The sequence below is a fragment of the Tinamus guttatus genome, unplaced genomic scaffold (assembly GCF_059628265.1).
Source record: "Tinamus guttatus ecotype Peru unplaced genomic scaffold, ASM5962826v1 Tinamus_guttatus_pri_ptg000525l, whole genome shotgun sequence".
Classification (NCBI taxonomy): domain Eukaryota; kingdom Metazoa; phylum Chordata; class Aves; order Tinamiformes; family Tinamidae; genus Tinamus; species Tinamus guttatus.
The window spans coordinates 1,889,629-1,914,611 of record NW_028289059.1 but is presented as its reverse complement, the minus strand read 5'-3'; the positions used below and the strand labels follow the sequence as shown (position 1 = coordinate 1,914,611).

The 24,983-nt window shown below is 40.2% G+C and overlaps 2 protein-coding genes across 2 annotated transcripts in view; both read left to right on the top strand.

Annotated features, from left to right (window-relative positions):
- The first annotated feature begins 7,469 nt into the window (after positions 1-7,469).
- LOC104564423 (trace amine-associated receptor 5) lies at positions 7,470-10,418 on the top strand. The gene is made up of 2 exons (XM_010211062.2): positions 7,470-7,562; positions 9,297-10,418. The coding sequence occupies exons 1-2, from the start codon at positions 7,470-7,472 to the stop codon at positions 10,416-10,418; spliced, it is 1,215 nt and encodes a 404-aa protein (XP_010209364.2).
- Positions 10,419-16,027: 5,609 nt separating this feature from the next.
- The window catches only part of STX7 (syntaxin 7), a 31,989-nt gene continuing 23,033 nt past the window's right edge, over positions 16,028-24,983 (top strand). Inside the window, exons 1-2 of the mRNA XM_088533888.1 lie at positions 16,028-16,158; positions 23,735-23,895. Of these exons, the coding sequence (XP_088390014.1) occupies positions 23,814-23,895 (82 nt within the window). The 5' untranslated portion in view covers positions 16,028-16,158; positions 23,735-23,813. The remainder of the gene's footprint in view (positions 16,159-23,734; positions 23,896-24,983) is intronic.

Here is a 24,983-nt window from a genome sequence, read left to right as displayed (position 1 = left end):
TGTATTCCAACACTGGTAGCCGCTCTAAAAAATGCAAGGAATTAACAGACTACTGGATATTCATGTTTCAAGAAACGCACTCTGAAATGGACAATAGGAATTTTAGTCTTAGCATTGTAGAATTATCTTACCAAATGTTCCATTCAAAAATAAGACTCATTATTTTGATTTTTATTTATATTTACCCTCTGTGGTCACTCTTAGTGCTTTGATGATGTTTTAGAAGTTGGACTCTTTCTAGAATCCATTAATGTCTTACTGTTTGATTTCAGAAGATGTTTATATATGATCTGTAACCTCAATCTTTTAATGAATAATTTTGTAAGCATGCAGTAAATCTTTCTTAATGTAAATAAATAATCTCATAGGCAGAATACACCCCCTACTAGGTAGGGTGACAAACTCTGCACCCTTTTGCAACTGGGACATTTATAGTTGTATGGAGTCTGCTATTATTCTCAAAACAAACAGATTGTGACTGTAATTTAGGCTTGAAGTTGAAGGGATATTTTTCCCTCTGAAATCAACAGAATCAAGATTTCAGCCCTCAGCATGGCAAGTACTCCAGCATGTGCTTGCGTGATCTTAGTTCAGATGTCAGGCTCCAGATACCACAAACTATTCTGGTCAAAAACTCGTCCGAGGTTCAACCCACCAAACTTTAACACTGAATTGAAGCCTCTAATTCCACTCTTTACCTCGCTCCGCTCTCTCCAAAGCCAGCACAGAGTCACTGTCAATGTTCAGACCAGACACATCCTTGAAGCAAGGAGGGCTGAACTGCCACTGTTGACTGCAGCTACGGTGGTCAGACTAGCAAAAGCACCCACGTGTTTATTTGATTACTGGTCGATCACATTGGTGCTGGCATACGATACCAGCCACAGCTGTTCATATTCTTTGCTGAAAAGTTTTTAGCATATTTGTGACGATGGGAGCATGTTCTTTTTTGGGTTTGGAACCTTCTGCTGAAGTTCAAACACTTAAAAAAAAAAAAAAAAAAGAGAGAGAGAGCAAGGAGAAGAACAGATAGCAATGAAAGGCTGATTGGGTGAGTGTAACATTCTTACCTTTCTTAACAAAAAATACAAAACCCAAAGCCTTTAATGCAAATACTCTGCACACAATGACCACCAGCTGATATTCCACCTGATATTCTCAGAAAATGAGAAGGAATCAATGTAAAGTGGTTGAATCATGCTGGAAGATTTTTTTTTTTTCTGCTCATTGGTCAAGCAGGGAGAGATGGAGGACATTTATTGTTTGATTTAGGACTGTAGGATTTGAAACCTCAATGACTTTGCAAGATGCTGTGCTATTCCACCTTGTGGTAGACTTGGGGTCTTCTGCCTTGTACAAAACCTACAGCTGCTGAATAATATTCAGCTTTGCGGCTCATACTTTCTGGTGCTCAGGAGAAGTGGACTGCATTTGTTTTTTGCTGTAACGTGCTCACTATGTTCAATTCAACAGGGTAATCCATTTATATTCAAATGCAAGTACTGCAGATCTCTTTGATGATTCATCTCTTGAAATACTATGCTAAGATTTTTTCCTATATTCATGTTAACACAGTAATTATTTTTTCAATATATAATGTGAAGCATTTTAGCACAAATTCTATCCTTAGTCAAATCCAGACTGCGTTCTTCTCCTTAGGACAGCAATTGGAAGCATTTGGACTTCTATCTTCTTACAATGACTGATTCTAGCAGGAGCTAATGTTGCCCCTTGAGTATATCTCTGCTTTTCTTGATTCTGGAGGGAGCTTATGTCCAGGCAGGCACTTCGGACGAGGAGCACCCTCCTTGGCTCTCCTGCTCCAGGACTCCTCACTTCAGATGCGCAGGGTGGCAAGACACACTGAGGAGCATCCCAGCCACTTTATCCAGATGTAGCCTCATTCTTGTTCTACCCCTAACAGCAACAAGAAGATCGATCTTCAGATTCAGTGATTTTAGTGATTTTTATCTAAATGTGTGCAATGTATGCTATTTTTTTTTCCTTAGAGTGATTTGCAACTCAACAAGGTAAAGGTTCATATAGTGCCTGCTAGTGGTGAGAATACTGTAAATTCACTTTTTTTTTTTCTTTTGAATATTTGTGTCACTACCTAAACTGTCTGAAAGGATTTCCTACCCCCTTGTGGAGTCCACAAGCAAGAACAGCTTTAAAGAAAATGGCATCTAAGACTTGCTGCCACTTACGCATCATAAAACAAACAAACAAATAAAATGGCATAAATGACAGTAAGGAACAGATAGACTGGATGAAATATTTTTTCTCTATGCTGTATGGAAGCAAGTGCATCTTATCAAGCCACCTGAGAAAAAAATAAAGACAAACAGAAGAAATATTGGGTTAAAAGTAATAAAAATGCTCTAATGAGTCTGCCAGAGGATTATAGAGGGTAGTATGACATCATAGTTTTCTTATTAAAGGATATTATCATGTCATAAAAATTCTTAAATACTTGAGCAACACATAAAATAAATGAGTGCAAATTGTCTGGCTAAATAATCTATGCAATTTACCATGACAGAGCAAATATACTTTCACCTTTACAAGCCACCTGCACAATCCATGCACAGATCCAGTTCTGTGCATCGGCTCACGGAAATGGAGACAGCAGAAGCAACAGGATCATAAATATTTTATTTTTAGATATTTTTCATTTTCATAATAATTCTAAGTGTACTCTTTTTTTTTTTTTTTCTCCTTGTCCAGTCCCCCACCAAATAAATGAAAACCAAAAGCCGGGGGTCTGAAACAATAATTGCTGTAAAATTACTTTTATTCTAAATAAAGAATATTGTACCCAGGCTCCCCAGATCCCTGCTCGCAGCGGTGGCTGAAGTGTGCTGACATGGAGCTAGCTGGCAGCAGAAAGCCTGAGAGCCAGATTGTGCCCCATCTTCCTTCAGTTCAGATGCTGACTGATATAAAATGACTATCTGCATTGCTATTGCTCTCCAGGCCTGATATAACTTTGCTGCCGTGATGCTTTAAGGGTATTTCTGAAGAAATAAAGATGCATTTTAATTAAAGCAAGAAGGTCAAGATTTCATTCAGAGAAGGAACTGTGTGGTTAGACACATCCCCGCTTTTCTCATTTTATCAATGGTCTAAAAAAAGACAGCATTTTTCCTTATAGGACTAACTCTTGAATGTTTAAGCAGTTTTGGCCTTATCTGTTTTTCCTCCCCAGGATTGCCTGTGCTATAACACTTCAGAGAATATTTCTCCTTGTGTTCCAAACCATGACTTCATCCTCCAAACCATGACTTCATCCACCCTCTCTGGAGCTCACAGCTTGCACAGAATTGCTTTGACTTACTTAGTTAACATTTTAAAGGCTAGAAGTGCAAAATAAACAATTTAGGGTCTAGGAATGTAAGATGAAGGCTTTGCCTCTGTGTTATGAACATGTGCATGGGTGGCATCACCTTTTTTGCAAGACAGAGAAATATTTCTGTCTTGCTTCCGTTTGTCATTTCAAGAAATTCACTCCCCCAGCAAATTTATTGTCTGTTCCACAGTCATAACTGGCTTTTTGTTAGCGTCATGTTATGTTCTGTAGTACAGCCAGATTTTCCAAATCATGCTGGTATCTTGGAGATTTCTTCTGCTGACCCATACATGTCATGGCATATTGCTGTGCATCACCTGTCTTTTCTGTTTTCTCTCTCTTGACTGTTATTATATTGCTATTATACTTATAATAGTATTCTATCAGAATGACCACCCCTACAATGGAAGCATTTTTCTTAGGCAGCTCATTTTTTTTACTCCTGTTTGTCCTTAGCACAGTTTTCTCAGAGTTACTGATGTTACTGTGGCATCCATTGCTTTCTAGTAGTATATGACATATACATTTTCTGCAGCAGGAAAACATTCCAGAAAAATTATTAAAATTCTCTATGTGTCACAACAGGATGCAAGAAAAAAAATTCCTTCAAGAAATGGAATGAAGTAACAAAACACTATTATAATCATAAGATATTTGATTGTTGATGTCTTCCTCTGTTTCTACACCAGTCAATCTTTTTACTAACTTTTCAACACCTAAGGACTTGTACAGTGTCTTCTTTTGGTTAGATTATTTTAATCTGCAATGCAATCATTTATGGTTTAGTTTATCTTTTGTTTCAAAAAACTTTTAATATAGTCATGGAAGCATAATCTTCAGACTCTCCTACTGTTAGTATGCTTTCTAGTGTCCCCTGCAAGAACCTGGTTAACCTGTTGTACTCTATAAATGAATTAGCAGCCACTGGAATTACTTCCAGAAACATTTGGAAATATTTATGTGGGTTCTCTTTTCTTTACACTGTCATAAAGATAAGTACAATAACTTTAAAAAATCTAGATAATAGGCCAAAACACTGGCATACACTGTCAAATAAGATAATATGTAATATACCCCTTAACTTAAATTCAGAAAGGCAGTAAAATTCAGTAAGGAATTTTATGTCTGGATGCAAGGAAATGACAGATCATACTGGCAAAATGTGCAGGATGCATTAACCATATTCTCTTCTGTGTGAGGAGAGATGCAAGCTATGATACATCATTTCAGCAACCACATTAAAGAATCAGTTGTTTGGAAGGCCAGTGTGAACTCTCAAGTTTAAACTGCAGAGTTTAAGCATGAGGTAAATAATATCTTTGTCTGAAAAATAGCGCTCTAGTCATGCTGAAAGCCAAACTTTCCAAGTAAACAAGGGAAGCAGATTTTTTTTTTCCAGTTAGTTAAATAATAAAGACTCCTTATAACAAATAGTCTTATTTAGTATTATATATATATAGTCCTATAGCCTATCGCCTGACATAGTCTTACAGACATTTATAAGCTGCCCTCAATCTGTCTCTATAAAGGTAACTCTTTAGTCCATAACAAAAAAAAAATATTTTAAATGTAGGGTGATTTAGTCTATGGCATGACCTTTAGGTGATGCCTCTGAATAATCACTTCTCTCTTGCTGCAGCACCTCGCACTGCACATATAAATAACTTATCATGAAAATATGTTTTTATGTAAGTGGGTACATTCGCCCAGGGGAATTAAAGTTTGTGGTTTTTTTGAAAAAAAGCGGAATAAACTAAAAATAAATAAAATTATATTACTGCTACCATCTTAGAATGGGGTCACATCTATCAAAGATGTCATAAACAAAGCTCAAGTTCTGTCTTCCTGCCCACAGGTAGGATGCCAAGGTGACAGCCGACTCATTCAGAGGCTCTGGTGTATGAGGATGCAGAGCGGGTGTTCACTGCTGAGGCCGCAAGACCCAAACGCTCCAGCATGCCTGGCATTTCTAATATTATTAAGCGCAGAAGTCGGATTTTTTGTCCCTCATTGTCTGATACAAGGTAGCAGGAATCAGTATCTCATTCAGTGCAAGAGCTTGCTTCTCTTTCTACAAGCTTAAAAATGGCTTCAGCCACTATTTTTTTTCTTCTGAAATGAGAATTAACTGGCCCTATTAACATATTGGTTGTTTTGCTTATCTTACTCCCACCGGCCGTGTTTCAGTTGCGGCAAACAACAGCAAAGGGAATGAGGAGCTCTGGGGAAGGGCTCTAGCACTTGTATCCGTGGCACAATTTTGCAGTCTTGGGATTCACCTTAGCATTGCATGTTAATGAATAAACTTCAGAGAACGAGAACTCTTGAAATAAAGTGTGTCATATATCACTGTCAAATGGGTGGGTATTTGGGATTTTTTTGTGATCTCTTTTGCAGTTCCTTTGCCTCATCACTAAATATGAATCTCACCAGCCAATGCAGTTTGGGATCACATTCAGCAAAATGTTTGGACAGAAAAAAAATCCTGAGCAGGAATATTTTTAATATGATGAAATATTGAAAAATTTCACCTTATGGTGATATTTTTCCTTTCAAAGTAGATATAAACAGGAAACAACAAAAAAACAGACTCTAAAAGAATAACAGGTTCAATAAGGTGAAAGAAAATATTTTATTTTAGGTTGAGTAAGACAATCGAGAACTGGAAAAAAATAATGAGTTCTTAATTTCTAAGGTGACAGATAAATATTTAAATTCATTCCTCTATTCTTTTTTATTAGCTTTCTGAACTAAAATGTTGATTTTTGACTTCTTCTTTAACCTACCACATCCTGGGCCTTAATCTTTCAGTTGATTATTTTGGGCAAAGATGCTACAGATGAGGATAATGCCAGCAAGTTCCAATCCCTCCATCATCAGTTCAATTTTGCAACACTTTTTAAACTACCACAGCTAACGGACCAAGGCTTTAATTGTGCCTGTAAGAATGCTGGTGTGTATTGAATGGGCATCTGAATGCTCAGAACATAGAAAACGTTCTATGAAGAGGAAATTTTAAAAGCAAGAGCTATGTAAATGTAGTATACAGTGGGTGGAAGAATTACTTGCGAGTGCTGCAGCCGAAAAAACTTCCTATAATTACGAAACTGAAACCAAATGCTGCTGCTTTCTCAGAAAAAATAAAGAAAATCACTCACTATTCAAGTGGAAACCCTTGTCCTCTTGAGATTGCAGTGAACTGATTGCATTCCACACCTAGAAGAACTTTAAGGTAGTTTGGATGAGCATTTAATTTAAATACAGTTCTATCCCTCTTCAGTAGTGATAAAGCACTCATATACTAATAGGCCTGCTTTTTCTGAGATAATCTCTACTCACTAGTGCAGAGGAGAGCAAAGACTGCAATACACATGGCAGAGGATTTCGGTTTTATGTTCACTACCTCAATACAGGCCATCTTAGTAAGTCCATAGCCTTATGAGACTTCTATTTTATTATATTTTATTTAATCCAGACTGACTATTTCGGATGCTGTGAACAAAAGTGTCATGGCAAAAGATCACTGATGGTGGCCTTCCTGGAAACTCTTTAATCCTTTGTTCTCTCTCACATTCAGGACAAACTCACTTTGGGAAGATATTTAGCAGTTTGGTCTGAAAAAAAAGATATGCAAGAGGCGCAATACAAAATACAGAAAGAATGAAAACTAATGACAATGGCAGAGCACCAAGGACATAAAACCTATTATTAGTATCAAGAACTATCCAAAATCTTAAGTGATCATCTATTAAAATGTGAAAATAGAAGAACAAAAAAGAAGCATCTTTCAATTTTTACAGCAAGTCTCCTACTAAGCCTGGTCCTTTATATAACCATGCCCAGTCTATATTTTCTTGCGCTGGGAGTTTTAGTAGTGAAGAAATGCTACCTTAAACTGTTGAAATACAGCTGAAAAAAAACCCTCAGATATCTTGCTCTTACATACATTCTTAGATTCCCATTATAAAGCTATTTCTTATGTCCTCTTGTAGACCTGAGGAAGCAGCTGCAAATGTAAGGAAAACTGACGACAACTTTAGCTTTTTCCTGTATTAAGAAGTCAGCTCTTAGCCTCTTTGTGACAGCCTCTTTGCTGGGCCTCAGCAGCCTTTGCGACTTCATGTCTCAAAAACATCAAGAGGGAGCAGAGTTAGGCGGCAGGCCAGTTACTAGCTGGAGAGATCCCAAGAAGAGAGAACGGGACGGAGGCCACGTTAGAGATGCTTGCAAAGCCGACTAATTGCAGGCTAGGGAAGAAAGCAGCCAAGCTCTGCAGCATGTGCGATCGGAGACCTTCAGGAGCCGGCATGAGGCCGGGCTGCCCTGGCTGAGCAGGGGACGGGAGCGGAGGGTCTGTGCATCTGTAAAATATCCTCTAAGCCAGAAGCAAATTTTAAAACTCTGTCTTCGATGAGATACCTGGGGATTTCCTGAGTGATATTGGTCTTGCTTGAGCGCTAATGCCCAAGATCATACTACAGACAGACATTTCCACTGCTGGAGGAGGTCCTGCATGAAAGAAACATCACCAAATTGCCAGAGTGGTAGGATTGTTGTACCTGTCCCTCTGTTAATTTATTGCAGGGTGGAAATGGGGACTGCTACAGGGAAGCAAGGAAAATTTGGGAGTAGCAGATGTGACTCATTTGAGAAGGGGAGGCCTCTGTATTGTGATGATCAGCAGCTCTCCTGGATGAGCTAGTATTAGCTGTTTATGCTTCTGGAATATCCTAAGAAAGAAAATTAGAATAACCTTAAAAGAAATCTTTAGAGTTTTGACAGCACCTGAGCATGTGTGTTTAAGTTTCTTATTTGAAAATGGCATTTTTACCAAATAAACAACAGCGTTAATGCCCCTAAGGTAAATTAGCCATCTATAGGGACTCTTTGTACGTCTGGGTTATATAAGTGTTGACTGATCTCATGCTCTGCACCCACACAGGAGATAGGCATGTGCTTGGAAGAGCGTTTCAATACATTTCAGTACAGCTCCCATTATACAACAAGTATCTCACTGTAAGTAGTCTTGGTGTAAAAGCTTGCGGAAAAATAATTAGGAAAGATTTACTGTTGTTTATTGTTGCTGGGAAAGGTGGGAAAGTGGGAATAATTTCCAGCTATTATTCCAGTCATTTCAAGAAAAACAGAATACGTACAAGAAAACATCATGTACTTAACCGTACCTATCTTACTATTAAAAATCGTATCGTTGTCTGTTCTATTAAACAGAGTAACGGAGTAATCCATTGTAATCCTTTAATATCTTACAGTTGTGTTTGAAACTTAAATGTCAATGTCTTAAATAAAAAGTAGTGGCCATATTTGGGTATATAGTTTTTCTATCTGCTCTCCTATATATTTATGTGACATCAACACAATGGATATCCATGTGTATTTCCACAGTTAAATATTCCAAAACGAGCAGCTTACCCTGAAGAGTTTTTTGTTGCAATGAGAAATTACTTGTTTTATAGTAATCACTTCAGACCTTCTGCTTAATAAAAAGAATCCTTACTAAATGGGAATTTAATTTCCAGGGAAATTCACAAGAATTGGTGCACTTTTATACTAGATTCAGCTTTAAAATCCCTTAATGAGCTTTGTCTTGCAATGACTGCTAGTCAGCACTGTTTTTTTTCTTTTAATGCAGAACTTGTCTTTATTTACTGCTTGCTCATACATCTCCAGTTTTGCTGCATATTTTTTAAGTGTTACTATCATGACTGGATGAAGAAACCCAAATCAAAAATGTAAACAGAAGTGGTGCCATAAAAATTGAATGCATTAATCTGGTCTGAAACTACTTTACTTTCATAGAATTATAACCCAGGTAAAATGGGTTTATTTTCCCCTGAAAAATGGAAACTGTCCAACTACTCTAATACAAAGCATTTGATTAAAAAACGCATCTCTCTTTCTAACCTGCTTTTTTATTATCTTTTTTCAGGTAGTCATCTGGCAGCTCTGCTGGAAGCTGAGTGCTTTTCCAGGTTTGTGGGAATCCTGGAAAAGGTCCTGGGGACCTGGGAAGGCTGACGTGACCCCAGCCCCGGGACTTGGCCCAGGAGAGGGGATGATGCCGGCGTTGTGCTATGAGGCAAACGGCTCCTGCTTTCGGACCCTGCACCCCTTTGGGATCCAGCTGGCCATTTATGTGGCCTGTGCCCTCTGCGTGCTGCTCACGGTGCTGGGGAATCTGCTCGTGGTCGTTGTAGTTTCCCATTTCAAAGCCCTGCACACCCCTACTAACTTCTTGCTCCTCTCCCTGGCCTTGGCTGACCTCCTCCTCGGGCTGATCGTGCTGCCCTTCAGCACGATACGATCTGTAGAGAGCTGCTGGTATTTCGGAGACAACTTCTGCAAGCTGCACACCTTTCTGGACACGGTCTTTTGCTTGACCTCCATATTTCATCTATGTTTCATTTCCATTGACCGGCATTACGCTATCTGCGACCCTTTGCTCTACCCTACTAAGTTCACCGTAAGGGTGGCCTGCATTTACATTGGGGTGGGCTGGGCAGTCCCTATGGTTTATACCTCAGTTTTCCTGTATGCCAAAGCAATCACAGAAGGACTGGGCCATTTCTTACAGGACATGCCCTGTGTTGGTAGTTGTCAGCTGCTGTTCAATAAGCTCTGGGGTTGGTTGAATTTCCCAGTTTTCTTCTTCCCTTGCCTCATAATGATAGTTTTATATGTAAAAATATTTGCTGTTGCTAACAAACAAGCCAGACTCATAAATAACATGAATAAGAGCATCGGGTCTCAACTACATGTAGGGGCATCCAAGAGTGAAAGGAAAGCAGCAAAGACGCTTGGTATAGCTGTAGGAATCTACCTCCTGTGCTGGTTGCCCTTTACTATTGATACCATGGTAGACAGTCTTCTAGACTTCATTACTCCCCCAGTTCTCTTTGACATCCTAATCTGGTTTGCTTACTTTAATTCTGCCTGCAATCCCTTGATCTATGTATTTTCGTATCGTTGGTTCAGGAAGGCTGCAAAATTAGTCCTAACTCATGGAATCTTTTGTTCCAGGACTTCTACAGTAGACTTGTACCAGGAATGACCATATGCACTGTAGACAATAATGTAGGTTATGCACACAGCAAAGCATTCCTCGTGAATATTATTTACTACACAGTTAGTCAGTGGCTTGGGTAGATCCCCGGTCTAACGGGCCATGCCTTCCTGCATTTTCCCTTCCAGAACACTTACTCCGGCACACATGCCTTATTGAGCTCTTATGTTTGTTGTAATAATGTTGTGCAATAATGTACAGTGTTTAAAGCATTGTAATCTATTTGAAAGGGAAAAAAAAGAGCGCACCCATATTGATCCTGAGATATCCTGAACTAATAGCAACTCGTTTATGAACATACCTTTTTTTTTCACAGGCAATTAACTTATTTTTAAATGAAGAAAGAGGTTGTGATCTGGCAAGTTACACAGGGCATGTGTCTGTTTTTTTAAGCACAAAAAAGCATACAAGTGCCACTGCAGGTGAGATCAGAGATTTACCAAACCACTGGCCAACAACAGAGTTATGCTGATATTTTTTAGATTATTGACCTGGCATGCAGGGATCAGCCCCTGAATCAAAGGCTGCCTCTGGGAAGTATGATCCTAAATTACAGGGCTGTACCTGTAGAAACCTGTAGAATCTTTGCCTGCTGAATCACTGCTTGTAAGAAGACTTCTTCTTACCTTTCAACATACTTGTTACCTTTCTCTTTACCTTTTCTACCTCTATCTACTATACATAGCGAGTGGAAGTGGGAAAAGGGAAGACATGAACTGCACCAGGTATTCAAACTCTGGACATTAACATGATGCTATGATATTGTATGTTTAGTTCTTTTTTTTTTAATAATATCAATATTTCATTTTTTAAAATTTGTTTCCAAAAAGAGGAATCTAGCATATGCTTACATACTTGGGCTGAGCATAAAATGCCAGTATAGATTATTCATTCTCTCCAGTGATTTTTATGTTTTTTCTTGGGGCTAATCTTAGTGCTGGAGATTTCTGATAAGCTGAATCCTTTGTTCAGCAGTGAGCTGTATGATAAATTTTTATACTACACACAGTGGAGTTTTTTTTCTCTCACTAGACTGCTACGTATATTTTTTACAGAAAAACTTTAAATGGTAGAAAGCAGAACAAACTCTTCTCTATAAAATATCAAAAGCAGCTTAATTATTATTATTAATGTTAATAATATTATAAATTATATAAATGCCTCCTAATAAGAGGTCATTCCATCTTACAGCCAAACCTCATTTTCTAATTCACAAACACAAAAAGAGCAGGGAGCTACAGAAATCTGAATCACATCGTACATGTATGCAGCTACAGAAATCTGAATCATGCCCTAAATGTATGCAAATATAAAAAGGGATTTGCACAGCAGATATAGTGTAAGAAATTATGACAATAAAATGTAAAATGACTAGCGTAGGAGCTGCATGTTGTAATATATGTAATAAAGCAAAGAGTAAAATGCTTTCATTTTCGTCATACTGGTAGTACAAATGAGCTAGAGCTTCAGGATGTTGTCATCAGATATGACAACAATTATCTCAAATCCTTTGGGTTTTGTCCATAATCTTAAAAGTCAGTCAGAAAAAAAGAATATATGTATATATATTTTAAGATACTTATTTAAAAGCAAATTTGGGGAGGAAGGAGAGAAGAAACAGAGGAAAAGCAGGGCTTATGTGTTTTTTTCAGGGATGTCTTGAATGACAAACTGACTACAGAATATGGTTCAGTATTTTAAATTGAAACATTCATGAAACCTAATGTCTGCAGTTAAGCATGATACTCAATCTAATTTCAACCTCTCAGAGCCTGCTGGTCCAGCAGTTTGCAATACTAATCTTCATTATTTCTTAGGACAGAAACCAAGGAGTCTTCTACTGTTCCTCTCTCTGCTCCAAGCTGCATCGGAAGGCAAAATTGTACTGCATATGCCTGTGGACCTGTATGAAACTCAGCGACCAAGCTGAACAGAGAAATGCAGAATGGCATTGGTACAGAGATTGAGATTTTACCAGAGGAATATATATGAATTCTGCAGTATAACATTTTTAAAGGCTTAGATTATGGGTTGAGTTTCAAGATTAAGGCTGTTAACATTAATCTACCCAGGTCGGTGTCTATAGTTATGGTAAATGTCTAAGCACAGTTTATAGCAATGGCCAGTGTAGTCACTTACACTCTGATTGTAGCCAGTGGATATGTAGAATATGAATCAGTTGCCTAGTGCCAATTACGATGCTTTAGGGAACTTTATTGATATTTATTTTATTTATGATGATTTAGGCTAGTGTTCAGCTCGAACTTGCTGAGGGCCTGGAGGGACACGTCTGGGCCTATCTTAGCAGCACTCTTCATTGACACCTTCTCCTCCTGAAGTGATTTTGGCCAAAGCAACAGAGAAGAGGAATTTTCACTGAGTTTCAGGAGGGTTTTGTTTGTTTGTTTCGTTTTAGTATTTTCTATCAGTCCTCAAGAGACAGGGTATATGCCACAGGTGCACGTAACTAGTGGAGATTTTCTGGGTCTCCCTGCATAATTAATGTCTTTACGGATTTCTTTTGTCCTACAGGAATAGATGGACCTTACTGAATTGGTTGTCTATGCAACAGTATAAGGGCAATATCACCATATTGCACATAATATCAGGCGATCACTGGTGGCACATCTTCAAGCTCGACTTTTCATGTCATTGGATGGCTTGAAAAACAGAGAGAGGGAGGAGCTGAACCGGTCACTTTGTTTCTCAGCAGCCCTAACTGATGCTTTACTTGCCTTCCTAACTCCCCCCTTTGCCTTTGATATCTGCTTGGTTTACAAAGTCAGACTCTGTCGTGATCCCTTCTTTTTTTTTTCCTCTGTGATTGCAAATAGCAATGACGGTGTTTGTGAATCATAAAAAAGTGATGATAAGTTTTAAAATGATGAAGCTTTGTTGTTCAACAATGACCTCATATTTCAAAATGAAAATCTATTAGATTCTATCAGAGAATTAAATCTAAGGACTTCTATGGACTAGAAGCAAATAGCTTTCCTTCTACATACTTGTATTTCTTTATCTAAACAAAATATTGCCATTTGATTTTATGTCCTGTATAACCCCTTATCATTTTAAATCTTGGTTTGGCTCAAGTTTGTAAGATTATCTATCATCTGCAGGTTCTTCTTAATTAAAGACTGAAGGCTTTGAAATACCATACTATCAATATCAGCTTCTTTCACTACTGTGGACAAAAATGTAACATGGTCTTGCAGAACTGAACAGAAAGGCAAAGAAAGTTTTGAAAATAATTTGGTAGTGAACTTCATTTTCAGAAAACATTATCAACTGATAACATTGGGAACAGAATTTTTCTCCACTCATTTAAAACTTAATTAATCACCTCTGCTAAAGAATAGGTATTAGCCTAAATAACATACAAACAGTCAGTACAGTTGTTTAAACCAATAGGCTGCATAAACAATTTGGCAAAATGATTAGTCCATGACCTTGTTCCAGCTGGAAACCATCTTACATCATAGTTTTGTACAGCATCGGGTGTGAAATGAACATAATCTTGTTTCAGTTCTTTGAGGTGATAGTTTAATTAAATTATCAAGCAGAGACAACAGCAATAACAGCAATATTCTTCACCCTAATGAAATGCGTTAATAACAAGTGCCTGAGAAATTCAGCTAGACTGCTTGCTATTTGTAGCAAATTCTAGCAATGTCGCTCTGCAAATTTGAGATTCAAAGGGCCATAAACGAAATGTGATGGCAGAGAATGAAATCTGCCCAGAAGGTGAATTACGCCGCGCTTACGCGTCGCTCACGCCTCGGAAGGAGGACGCTCATGCAGGGTGCGCGGGGGCTTGGGCCGCCTCCCTGCCGCGGCGCTGCGCGTCACGCGCGGGCAGCCGCCCGCTCCCGGCCACAGGCAGCCCCTGCGCCGCGGCCGCCGGCCCAGGGCCCTGTGTGCCCAAACACAGCCGGAGCTGCCCAAACGCAAGGGCAGGAGCAGGAGGAAAGACACAGTCGGAGAGCAGGAGGCGCCCATGGGGCATGGTCTGGGAGGAAGGGGTGTCACGGTACTGCAAATGCTACCTGAGCTACTAGCAGCATTTCAGCAGCAGCATTTTGCCCATAAAGCACCAAGTATCTCTACAAAAACAATTTGATACTTTTTTTCTGTAGCATAAGAGCGAACATTGACCTGTGTTTATGGTGACTGTACATCCAAGCTGTAAAAAAGAGGCTTTCGAACGATGATTCACAGATAAAGCATTCTCACTGACACAGGGTCATGTCTCATTTAATTAGAAGTACGTATTCAAAATCAGATAGCAAGAGCTGTATTACCTGCCGGGAAGGAAAAACCGACTTTAGGTGAGACTTTATAAAAAGGTTATTCAATGGAGAGAAATGAATCAACCAATGTGACAAAAATGTTAAGATAGGAATCAAGGCAGGGCCTGAATTCAGAAGGGAAGTGACTGGCACTGCCATTAGTGCACCACCTAGTGGGATCATACCGGATTGTCTTAGCTATTTTAGGAGAAAAGCCATAGGACACTTCAGTGCGAGGGTAGTTGCTTACCAAAATGGCATGTGAGAGCTAGAATGAAACAACAAGCCTGCAGCAGATGAAAGGATGGCCATTAGGAAGGGATGTTATCAGAATACTTTTCTTAGTAACTTTTAACTTATACAAATGAAAAAGAGGTTCTTTCTTTCATCAGTTGATGAAAGAAATGTACGTAGACATGCTAATCTTGGAAACTACATTGTCTCTCATTTGAGGATGCTTTAAGAAACATGAAGTCACCTCCGTACCCTTTCTGAAACAAATAGATGTCTCAAACTTATAAACTTCACCAAACTGCATTTGTATTTTATTTGATTTCTTTATGAGTGTTATTAGGTTGTGAAATTAGTAAGGTTCTGTTCTGATTATTTCTACATCCTAGCAATGACTGAGACATTTTCCATAGCAGAAATACACTCTATGGCCAGGAGGCACCTCGAGGCTTGGTGGAGGAGCATGTTGCCCAATTTCTGGGCTCTTCCTGAGGCCAAGCTGAGTTTTGCTGGGAAGATTATTCCCAAGGCAGTCGTATACTGGCACTGCTTCTTCTGCAGGATTTAACGCACATGGAGAGCCTAGCAGCCCAAGTGGGGTGGCCTGCAGGGCTCTGGAGAATATCCGATCCTGTAATTTTCCCTTTGAAAGATCAAGCAGAATTCAGAAACATTCCCAAGCTCATCCAAAGGCTCCTCTGTCCCATTTCCTGGATAACTGGGCCAGGCAGAGCGCCTCAGATGCCCCATTTCCTGGCTCTGCCTCCTAATACTGCATCTTCCGCGGCTGGTTACCCCTGACGCACTCAACTGACCGCTAACAGACATGTCTGAATTTACGTTATTTTTCATTCCTCCAAACATTCCTTTTCTTCTCTTTCAGCCAAATACCGTGCGCCTCTATGATTACAGGCCTCTCAGTATATTTAGCGTTTTCCAAAACCCTTTCTCTTCGTGGGCCGCCCCGCGGCCTTTCAGCGCCGCCGTCCAGCCCGGCCCGGCCCGGCCCTGCCCGGCTCGGCCCGGCCGTGGGCCCCGGCGCGGCCTGCGGGCCCGGGCGGCCGCCGAGGCGCCTCCCCTTCGGGCAGGGCCGGGGCGGTGCCGCCGCGCCGGGCGGATGGGCGGGCGGGGAGGCCCCATCGCGGCCCGCCCCCGTCGCTGCCGTGGGGCTGCTCGCCGCGCCCGGGGCACCAGGGGCGCTGGGGCCGGTGAGAGCCGCGGCCGGGCCGGGCCGGGCCGGGCCGGGCTGGGCCGGGCCGGGCCGGGGGAAGGGGCTGCGAGGCGGGAGCGGCGGCGGGGGGCGGTGGCGCCCGGGAGGCCGCGTCGGACCGGCCCGGCGGCAGCCGCGGGGCGGCTCTGCGCTGTCGCGCCGTGCCGTGTCGTGCCCTGTCGCGCCTTGCCGTGCCGTGCCATGTCGTGCCGTGCCGGTTCGGGCGGCGGGGCTTTAGCGTCCCCGCCGCTGTACGGAGCGGGGAGCCAGGGCCTAGCGCCTGTAGTGGTGCGGAGGGGCCCCGAGCTGAGCGGCGGCTGCGGGTCATGTGTTTGGGAGGCCCTGCGAGCCTGAGGATTTGTGCTGCTAAAAGAAGGAGGCAAAAAGCAAAACAAGAAGGGAAGCATAATTTAAAATATACTGAAAGAGCTTAAAGTGACTGGGAAGAGATCCTGAATGCTGTGTTGAAGCATTGCCATAAGCTGTGTTCGTATATCCTGCCTGAAAATACCTTTGGTAACCCCATATGAAAACATCAAGCAGCGCATTTTCACGCAGGATATACTGTCTATGGCAGTGTCTCAGCACAGCGTCATTCTGGTGGGCCTCAGAGAAAATCAGCGTCTAGTCTGATCAGACCAGCTTTTCTCCCTTAACTTCTACATCAGACCTTAGTTTCTACATCAGGGCGCTTGAGCTGAGCCCTTGGTTAAAGGCCCAGGCTGCCTTTGGGCAGTTTTGGGTGAGGAAAGGTGTATGGTCATTGGCTTCAGTCTGTATTCCGTTTCCACTAAGATGATGTTAGCCAGGACTGCAAGGAAGATGGCACTTGGGAACCCTCATCTCGGTTCCATGTTCTGCTGCCTTCCCTTGGCTTGCCTGCCAGCACTTCCAGGATCTGGGGAAAGATCCTGGAATCTCTAAATATTGAGTGTCCTCTGGGGAGCCTAATTCCCCTGGATAAGGTATTTCCTTGGGAACCAGCATGTTCTCCTGCACAGCCTAATACTTCTTATTTTTCATATTTCAAAATAATATATATATATATATATATAATATATATATCAAACTATTAACAAAGTAAAACTTGTTTCAGCCCAATTTTTGAGGTGAGGCAGAGGAAAACTCGAAGAGAAGGTTTAGAGGGGACTTAATAGCAGCTTGCAAAGAGGTTTCAGAGAAAACGTATCTAGGCACTATATGGAGCTGCACAGTGCAGGATGCAACTCTGGTTGTAAATTGAAACATGGGAGTCTGACTGATTTGGGGAGAAAATCCCCACAAGGATAATTAAGCATTGGAATGAATTGCCCTGAGAGATGAAATCTCAGTTCTTGGAGGTTTTCAGGGCTCTGGGCAGCCTGTCTGAACCCTGGTTTGAGCAGCCTGTGTGGCTCTGTGACTATACGTTAAACGAGAAATTCTTAGCAATTATCTTTAAAATCAAAATCTATGGAAATTGAACCCTTTCCATTTTACTCTGACAACTAACTGGGCACCTCAGGACTTTGTCAGGGAAATCAAAGAATTCCCATATTGATCATAGTCAAGGCTTTGAAAGCAGAATTTTTCTGTACGTTGTGTGGGATTGCTTTGCAGGATACAACTTATGCAATAATTTAGCAGAGTGGAATAGAAAAGTACCTTTTATGTCCCTTGTGTAAGAACAATAGAAGCATTAAATAAACTTTGCAGTTTTTCAGTACCCTCTGTGGGTTTGAGTTTGACCTGAAATTAGATTTAAAAAGCCTCTGGATTTTAATTTTTATTTTTCCTTTGAAGTAGAATTCTCCTTACCTCTATTTTGGTTATGCTCCATAGGTTTCTGAAGTGTGGAAATACCCGGAGTCCCTCTGTGGTCCAGGATTTCAGCATGTTAGGAACTGTAAAAGCACAAGCTGGAAAGTATGATCCGTAATTTTCTTTTTCATGTTTCTTTTCCCAAAATAATTCACCTAAATATAAGCAGGGGACAAAACGTTGATGTATCAAGACAAAATTTACTTCTCTCATCCCCCCTGGAGTAAATATTGTTATAATGTAATACCTGTATATTACCATATATCGTGAGTCAGTTATGAAAATCCCTTTGGTGTTGTAGCAGAGTGTACTTATCTGTACAGTCTGTCTTTTAGTCCAAAAGATTTATTTCATCATTATCATTATTATTTATTTTTACCTACTCCAAAGGGATTGCTAAGGTCAGCAAAAGCTGCTGTCCAAAGACAGTATGTGTTCTGGGTTGCCTTAAATAGCTGCCAGTGTCAGTCTGTAGATGCACTTAGTGTCACCTCAGTGCTGTGAGTGGTAAAACCTACTGAGGTGAAATAGATTAAGCAATGTCATATTGCAGAAATCTTATCAATCCTTCTTATTAGTGTGATGTGAATATTCTGTTACTAAGATTGTGACCATCCATAATTCTCTTGCCAGAGTCTTTCTGCTGTTTACATGTTCATAGATTTTGACTGTTTTTTCCTTATTTGAGGCATTTGCACAAGTCCTTTTATGGGATATGGGGTGAGGGGCGGAGTTACCTTTACAAAGGAAGTCACATTTATAGTTCAGAAATCATTTAGGAGAAATTTTGTCTCTATTTTAAAAGATGCACATATACACATGTAAGAAGAAGATATATGTACATATCTTATGACTTATCTCTGGATATTTAAGGGAGCAAAATCCTAATCCAGATCAGACTTAAATTTTCAAGAACTTTTTGGAAAGTGAGCTGTAAATTTGCTTTAGTGTAAGATAAGGAACCATGTAAATATTCCTAGGTCCTGATCCTAAAGCACCGCTTAAACAGCAAGATCATTTTTAAAGGGTTTTTATGCTACTGTTGTTATGGAGTAGTTTCTTCAGGAGGAGGAAAACTCTTGGAATGTTTAAATGGGGAAACAAACAATAATTAGGTGCTCGTTAACTGAAGCTGACAGGAGCCTGCCTGATAGCCAGGCGACTGCTGCTGAAATGTGACGTGTGCTGTGCTTGACACACGGCGGCACTTTGTCCTTGTGCAGCTTTCAAGAGCGGCAGTGGAAGAGGATGGAAAGAGGTTCTGGAGTTCTGCGGTAACTCTACTGAAAATAGTGCAGGGGAAAGTGGATTGTTTTCCATGCCTTGGTGGACTGAACCTTCTTGAAGGCACGCTCGTACTAAGCAAAAGTTTGTTATTTGCTTTAGTTGCAGGAGTGGCTGTGTAATGCAGGAACAACTTAGTGCATACATTGGGAAAAATATATATAGTGATGCGTTTTTTTTTTTTTTTTTTTCTGCTGCTATGCAAAATGCAAAGAGGTCTTGCTTCATTCAGCATTGATTAATCTGTGTAGTCCTTTACATGATTTGTGGAAAGAGACTCAGTTCTTTGGACTTTTTTTCAGTGGTTAGGCACGCTTAGTTGCAACAAAGTGTATCAATCTGTCTTGATTGATACACTTTGTTAAGAAGAAGATTGATACAAAGCTGTTAAGAAGATAAAAGGCATAATACAAAGCACACACCGCAGTGAAATTTTCCGAGGAACTAAAAACTGCTACAGATAAAGCTCTGTTCCTGTTTGAATGCCAAGTGCTCTTCCCCAAGTTGCAGCTCATTATTGACTTTTTTCCTCCATTTAAAAAGCTTTGTAGATGATAATACCAAAATAGATTTGTGATGGAAGAGCTAAATACTGTGGAATGAAAAGGGGGTAATTTTGGTGGAAATTCTGGGTCTTCATGAATACTCCTACAAACTTGGTGTGGAAGGAAAGACTTGGCACATATGTGTGTTTAGTTTTCTGGTGAAAGATATCTTGACCTTGGCAAAGTCATTAGCAGCAATTGCGTTGGCTTCCCAAGGGCTCAGCTGTTTCTCTGTGTTTTCAGAGGACTTTGGGCAACTCCGAGTTAACAAATGAGGCATATTTGAGTGGTAGTGAAGAGTTCTTTCAGTACAGAAACTTGTGCTACTTTACATACTTGTGCAAAGAAGAAGTTAATGCTTCCTGTTTTTAAAACAAAATGTTTCTTTTTTGGGCTCTTTAGTCTGTCTTTTTTTTTTTTTTTCTCCCCCTCACCTTAAGGAATCTGTCATGAGGGGATGTGATAAAGGCTGATGGCTGCCCTCTTACCCCTCTTTCCTCTCTAGCCCCAGGCTTACCAGAGACCATGAGCTTATCCTACAGTTGAGCTGTTAGTGTGTTCTGGATTCCCACTCCTGGTGGAAGAACCCCTAGGAGTTATCATGGATGTGAATTCACATTGTTAACCTCCAACTTGACTATAAATCTTGATTACAATGTGGGTTTTTTTGCTTTTTAGTGCTCTCAAAATTTAACTAAGGGAACTTCCCAAAAGAGTAACTTGAGAAACTGGAAGAATGTTAGCACTTTAACTAGATATGTAATTGTTTTTTTTTTTTTTTTTTTGAAAAAAATTCACAATACTTTTTTTTTTCTTTGTTAAATGCTAAAACCTGGAATTGTTTCATGATACACAGAAGTAGAAAACTTCGTTTAAAACCCCAAGTTCAAATTAGTAAAGGCTAAAGAATTGGGTCAACTTTTATCCTCTTCTGGGATTTTAAAATGAGTTCTAACAAAATCATGCTGTAGATATTACTAACTAAAAATGTTGAATGTTGCAAGTGGGTCCTAGATTCAGTACTCTGCAGAGCAGCGTAACTGGTTATGAAAGACAGGCTTTGCTTAGTGCATGAAGTACTGTTATGATATTTTTAAGGTGATAGATGCAAATACTGACTCTAAGAAGCTTGCTGAGTATTGTTAGCACCACAGCAGAAGTTATCGGCTAACTTTAAGCTCTATTCAGTCTTTTGACACTGCAAAATACAAGGTTCTGGGAGTGTGCATAGACCTCAGCAGATGCTTCATAGCTGTTACCAGCAGGTGCCTGACCTGACTTCAGGGACAAATTCGTACTGCACTACATGAAACTTATTCTCGATAGGGTGCCATTTATTCTTTAGAAATAATGTATGTATGCAGAGAGCTGAACTGTATCATGTTTGTAATTTATAATCTGAACATCCTCTTATTGCTTGGCTGTGTAGCTGGGAAGTGGAAACGCTCTTGTGCATTGTACAATCTGTATGTTTCAAAGAATGCTGTTACTAAAGCGTGAGGTAACCAGTCTAAAGATATCTTAAAATAGTAGTTGTAGAAATTCTCAGGAAGGAATAAAAAAGTCACTTTGCTTTGTCAACACTTGGATGAAATAGTCTGTCTCTTGATTGTAATGCTCTTGTTGAAAGCAGCGTTACAGGCAGCTGCCTGGTGAATACTAATGTAAGGGGAGAAAAAAAACTGTGAAGGGCTGTTTTATTTAGGTCTGTAGCCTTTTCACATGAGATAATTGATCTCTTGCTGTGTCTCCTCCCATTCTGATGTTCAACCTGTAGCATTACATGTCTTAAGTAAAAAATATGATTGTCTGCTACTATTATTCTAGTTTTCATGCTACCGATATATTTAGAAATAGTCATAATTTTTAAAAAAATGTCAAAAGTTCTTAGAATGTTTTGTTATTAGTCATTTTTTAGGAGGTTTACGTAGATTTTATGCTTTCAATTCTTTTTTTTCCCCCCACAAAATCTGTAGTATTTCCTTAGTTATTCTGTTATTAAAGCGTAAATGTATTTACTCAGTATAAGGTTTGCATGGGTTTGGCCTTGCAGTGCCGAATCCATGTGGTGTTGCCTGGAGTTTTTGGAAGGGCCAAGCACTGTTATGCAGACAGCTTTCCAGATAAGCAGGATTTAGGCTGGCTGACTTCAGGCTCTAGTCTGTAACAGAAAATAACTTGGATCTTCAGACAAAGATTGGAGAAGAAGAACGATTGTGGGTGACTGTGCAGCAAGTCACGTGAAGGTGGCAAATCCATCCCCAGTCTCCATCTGTAACCCAGGGTGTTCATTGCTTGGGGAATCCTTCAGAACCCAAGGGCTCCAAACAGGATTTGTGACCCTGGTGCCTCAGCCCTTTCACAGTCACTTAGGCTTTGCCTTTACTGTAGGAGCAGCTCCTTAGTCTAGCGTAGCTGCAACCTGCCCTCAGGCTGAGCTCTGTAGTGAGGAGTTTGATGGATGCTGGTGGGCTGTTTCCTGGGTGCTAGATGTTGCATCCTCTGCTAGAGATCATGAACACTGAAAGAACTGATTTTTCCTTCAAGTGCAATTGCTGTCCCTGGCAATGGTGCAGAATGGTTCTGTTACAAATCACCAAGAGTACTGCTGCACAGTATTAATGCAGGCATTTATGAAGGTGCAGAAAAATAGTATTTGGCAGTAAGATTTCTATTAGTGGAAAAAAAATGTTTGTAAGGGCTTCAGTTTGCAAACTGGAATGGTTGGTATCACACTTGACTGGTCGCTTGGACTTTTCATTACCTTCCTTTCTGTTTAAATATTAAAATATTATTTATCCCTCTTATTTAAAATTGGCTTTTGGCAATGTCTTTTCACCAGAAACTGACGGTCTAGGAAAAGAAGACTCTTTTGGTTGTGGGGGAAGCACAGTGTTTGGGACAAACAGTGGAAGTGCAGGGGACTGGTGAAGTTCAGGTGTTGAAGCTGTGAAGGTGCTATGCAGGAGCTGAGAAAGGAACAAGTAGACTAAGCACAGCCTGGACATAGTATTGGATACATTAGTCAGCATTCCCACTGTGGAATAGATTAATTGCTCGGCTGAATTTGCACATCAGCTTTCTTGCTGATTTGGACGTGTGCTGCCTTTGAGCTTGGGCTGGGGTTTGGTGTCCCTTCATGAAAAACAAACTAGGATACCTGTAATAGTTACATCCTGTATAATTCCTTCTAAGGCAAGCATATTTGTGAATATGCTGTGCTATCAGATTTTGGGCTTTTTAAAATAAGATCTGGTAATTCTGGGGGTGAAAATACCCTAAAAAAATTTGTATACCTAAGTAGTAGAAAAATAAATTCATGTTGAGAATCAGCATCTGACACAGCACAAAATGGCTATTCATAGAATTCTGAAGAAACTGGAAAGCCTGTAAAACTGAAGTTGATGCAAATATTTGGCATTTGGAGGGATTAGGGTGCCTCATTCATTCTGATATCTTCTGATAATTTTTTTTTTTTTTTTCTCAGCAGTTCACGATAAGATGGGTGAGGTATTGGTGGGCCAGGGAATGCCATATAATGGGGATTTAGGCTTAATTCCTCAGAGACTTTGGCACTCGAAGCATAAATGTGCAGCTTTTTTTCCGGAATGACAGACAAATGAAAATGACCTTTTCTTTTTGTGCAGTGGCCAATCTCATATAAGAGATTTGGCACAGGAAGCTGCTTCTGTGATGTAGCTGCTGTAGAGTAATTGCAGATCTTATGATCTGTGTATGGTTAAGACTATTAATGGCAAATGTTATCTTACTGTAGGAAATTCAAAAAGGTCTTCTTACTTAATACTTTTAAGACAGCATTCTCTTAGACGCTATCTTTCTAGTAAACCTTTTTAGCAGAGGATAAATACTAGTTCTGTTTAATCTTGATGAAGGTCTTTGAAAGGCCGTGGCCAGGACATAACCCTCTTCTCTGTGGTGGTTCAGGTGCCCTTAATTGGTGGAGATTGGAGATTGCCTGACCTGTTCCCATCGTGGATGGTCTCGACACCTCATCTTCTCAGCCATGTCGTACAGTGCAGGTTTTGGGGATCCGAACCAGCTAGCCCAGTGCATCACTTCTAACATCCAGAAGATCACCCAGTGCTGTAAGTTACCCTTTTCCATGTTTATATAAAAGTCTACTGTTGCTGTCCCACATTCTGGGTTAGTTTCTCAGGTTCGTTCATGGGAATTCACTCTTCAACCTCATCTGCCTGCGTGCTGGGTTTGTTGCACCCCTTGCAGTTGATCCAGTCCTTCACATGCATAGTTAATGCAGTGTATATCCCAGAGACATTCTCTCTCTCTCTCTTCACTTTGTGAATAAAAGACAGCTGCTGGGAATGAGCCAGTTTTGCCCTGACCAGTTCTGGGACTCCTTAAGATGGTAGGTGAGGGTGCTTAGCAAGGATTGCGTCAGACACTTGCTGGTTCTTAGCATTGCATAGCAGGGACAGGAGGCAGAGCCCTGCAGCTTGTCCTTGGAAGTGCCTATTGGATAAGTAAATAAGATTGTGCAAGGTTTAATATACCTGTGCTTGGATTCATCCCACCTAATTCTTTAGCCACTCGGCTGTGATGATTACATTAGAGGTAAGTTGGAGCTGCCACGATTTTTCGTCCTTCTCTCCCATTCATGGAGGGCACTGAAGGGAGTAAGCAAGCCCACCTCTCTTCACTGAGAATGAAAAAACTCTATAGGGACTATATTTCTGAATTTAAAGGTATCCCATGTTCTCATTCAAAGTAATTGACTTGATTTTTCATTTTAGTTCAAAAATTTCAGAATATTTTTTTTTTCAGTTTTCAGAATAAGATAGAGTGGAAGAGAGAAAGACAGATAATTTAGTGTTAGATTACTGGTACACTTAAAGAGATTCCTTAAAACTAATTCACACTTCTGCTAATATGTAAGGAAACTGTATATACTACTAGGAAGATCCTGATGAAATGCAGATTACTTGAAAGGAACTGGATGTTCCACTTGCCTTTTGACTTTTGGGAGAGAGACAACACTTCCTGAATTAGGCAACACTGTTTCATAATACAGTGGTGTTGTGCAGTAAGCACTACAAAAGAGATGGAAAATTAAACTTGTGTCAAAGCTGAAATCTTGACTATATCATTTCTGCAAAGCTGAAATATTGCCTCCTAAAAAGGAAAATATTTGGTCCAATTGTTCATTAGCTATTTT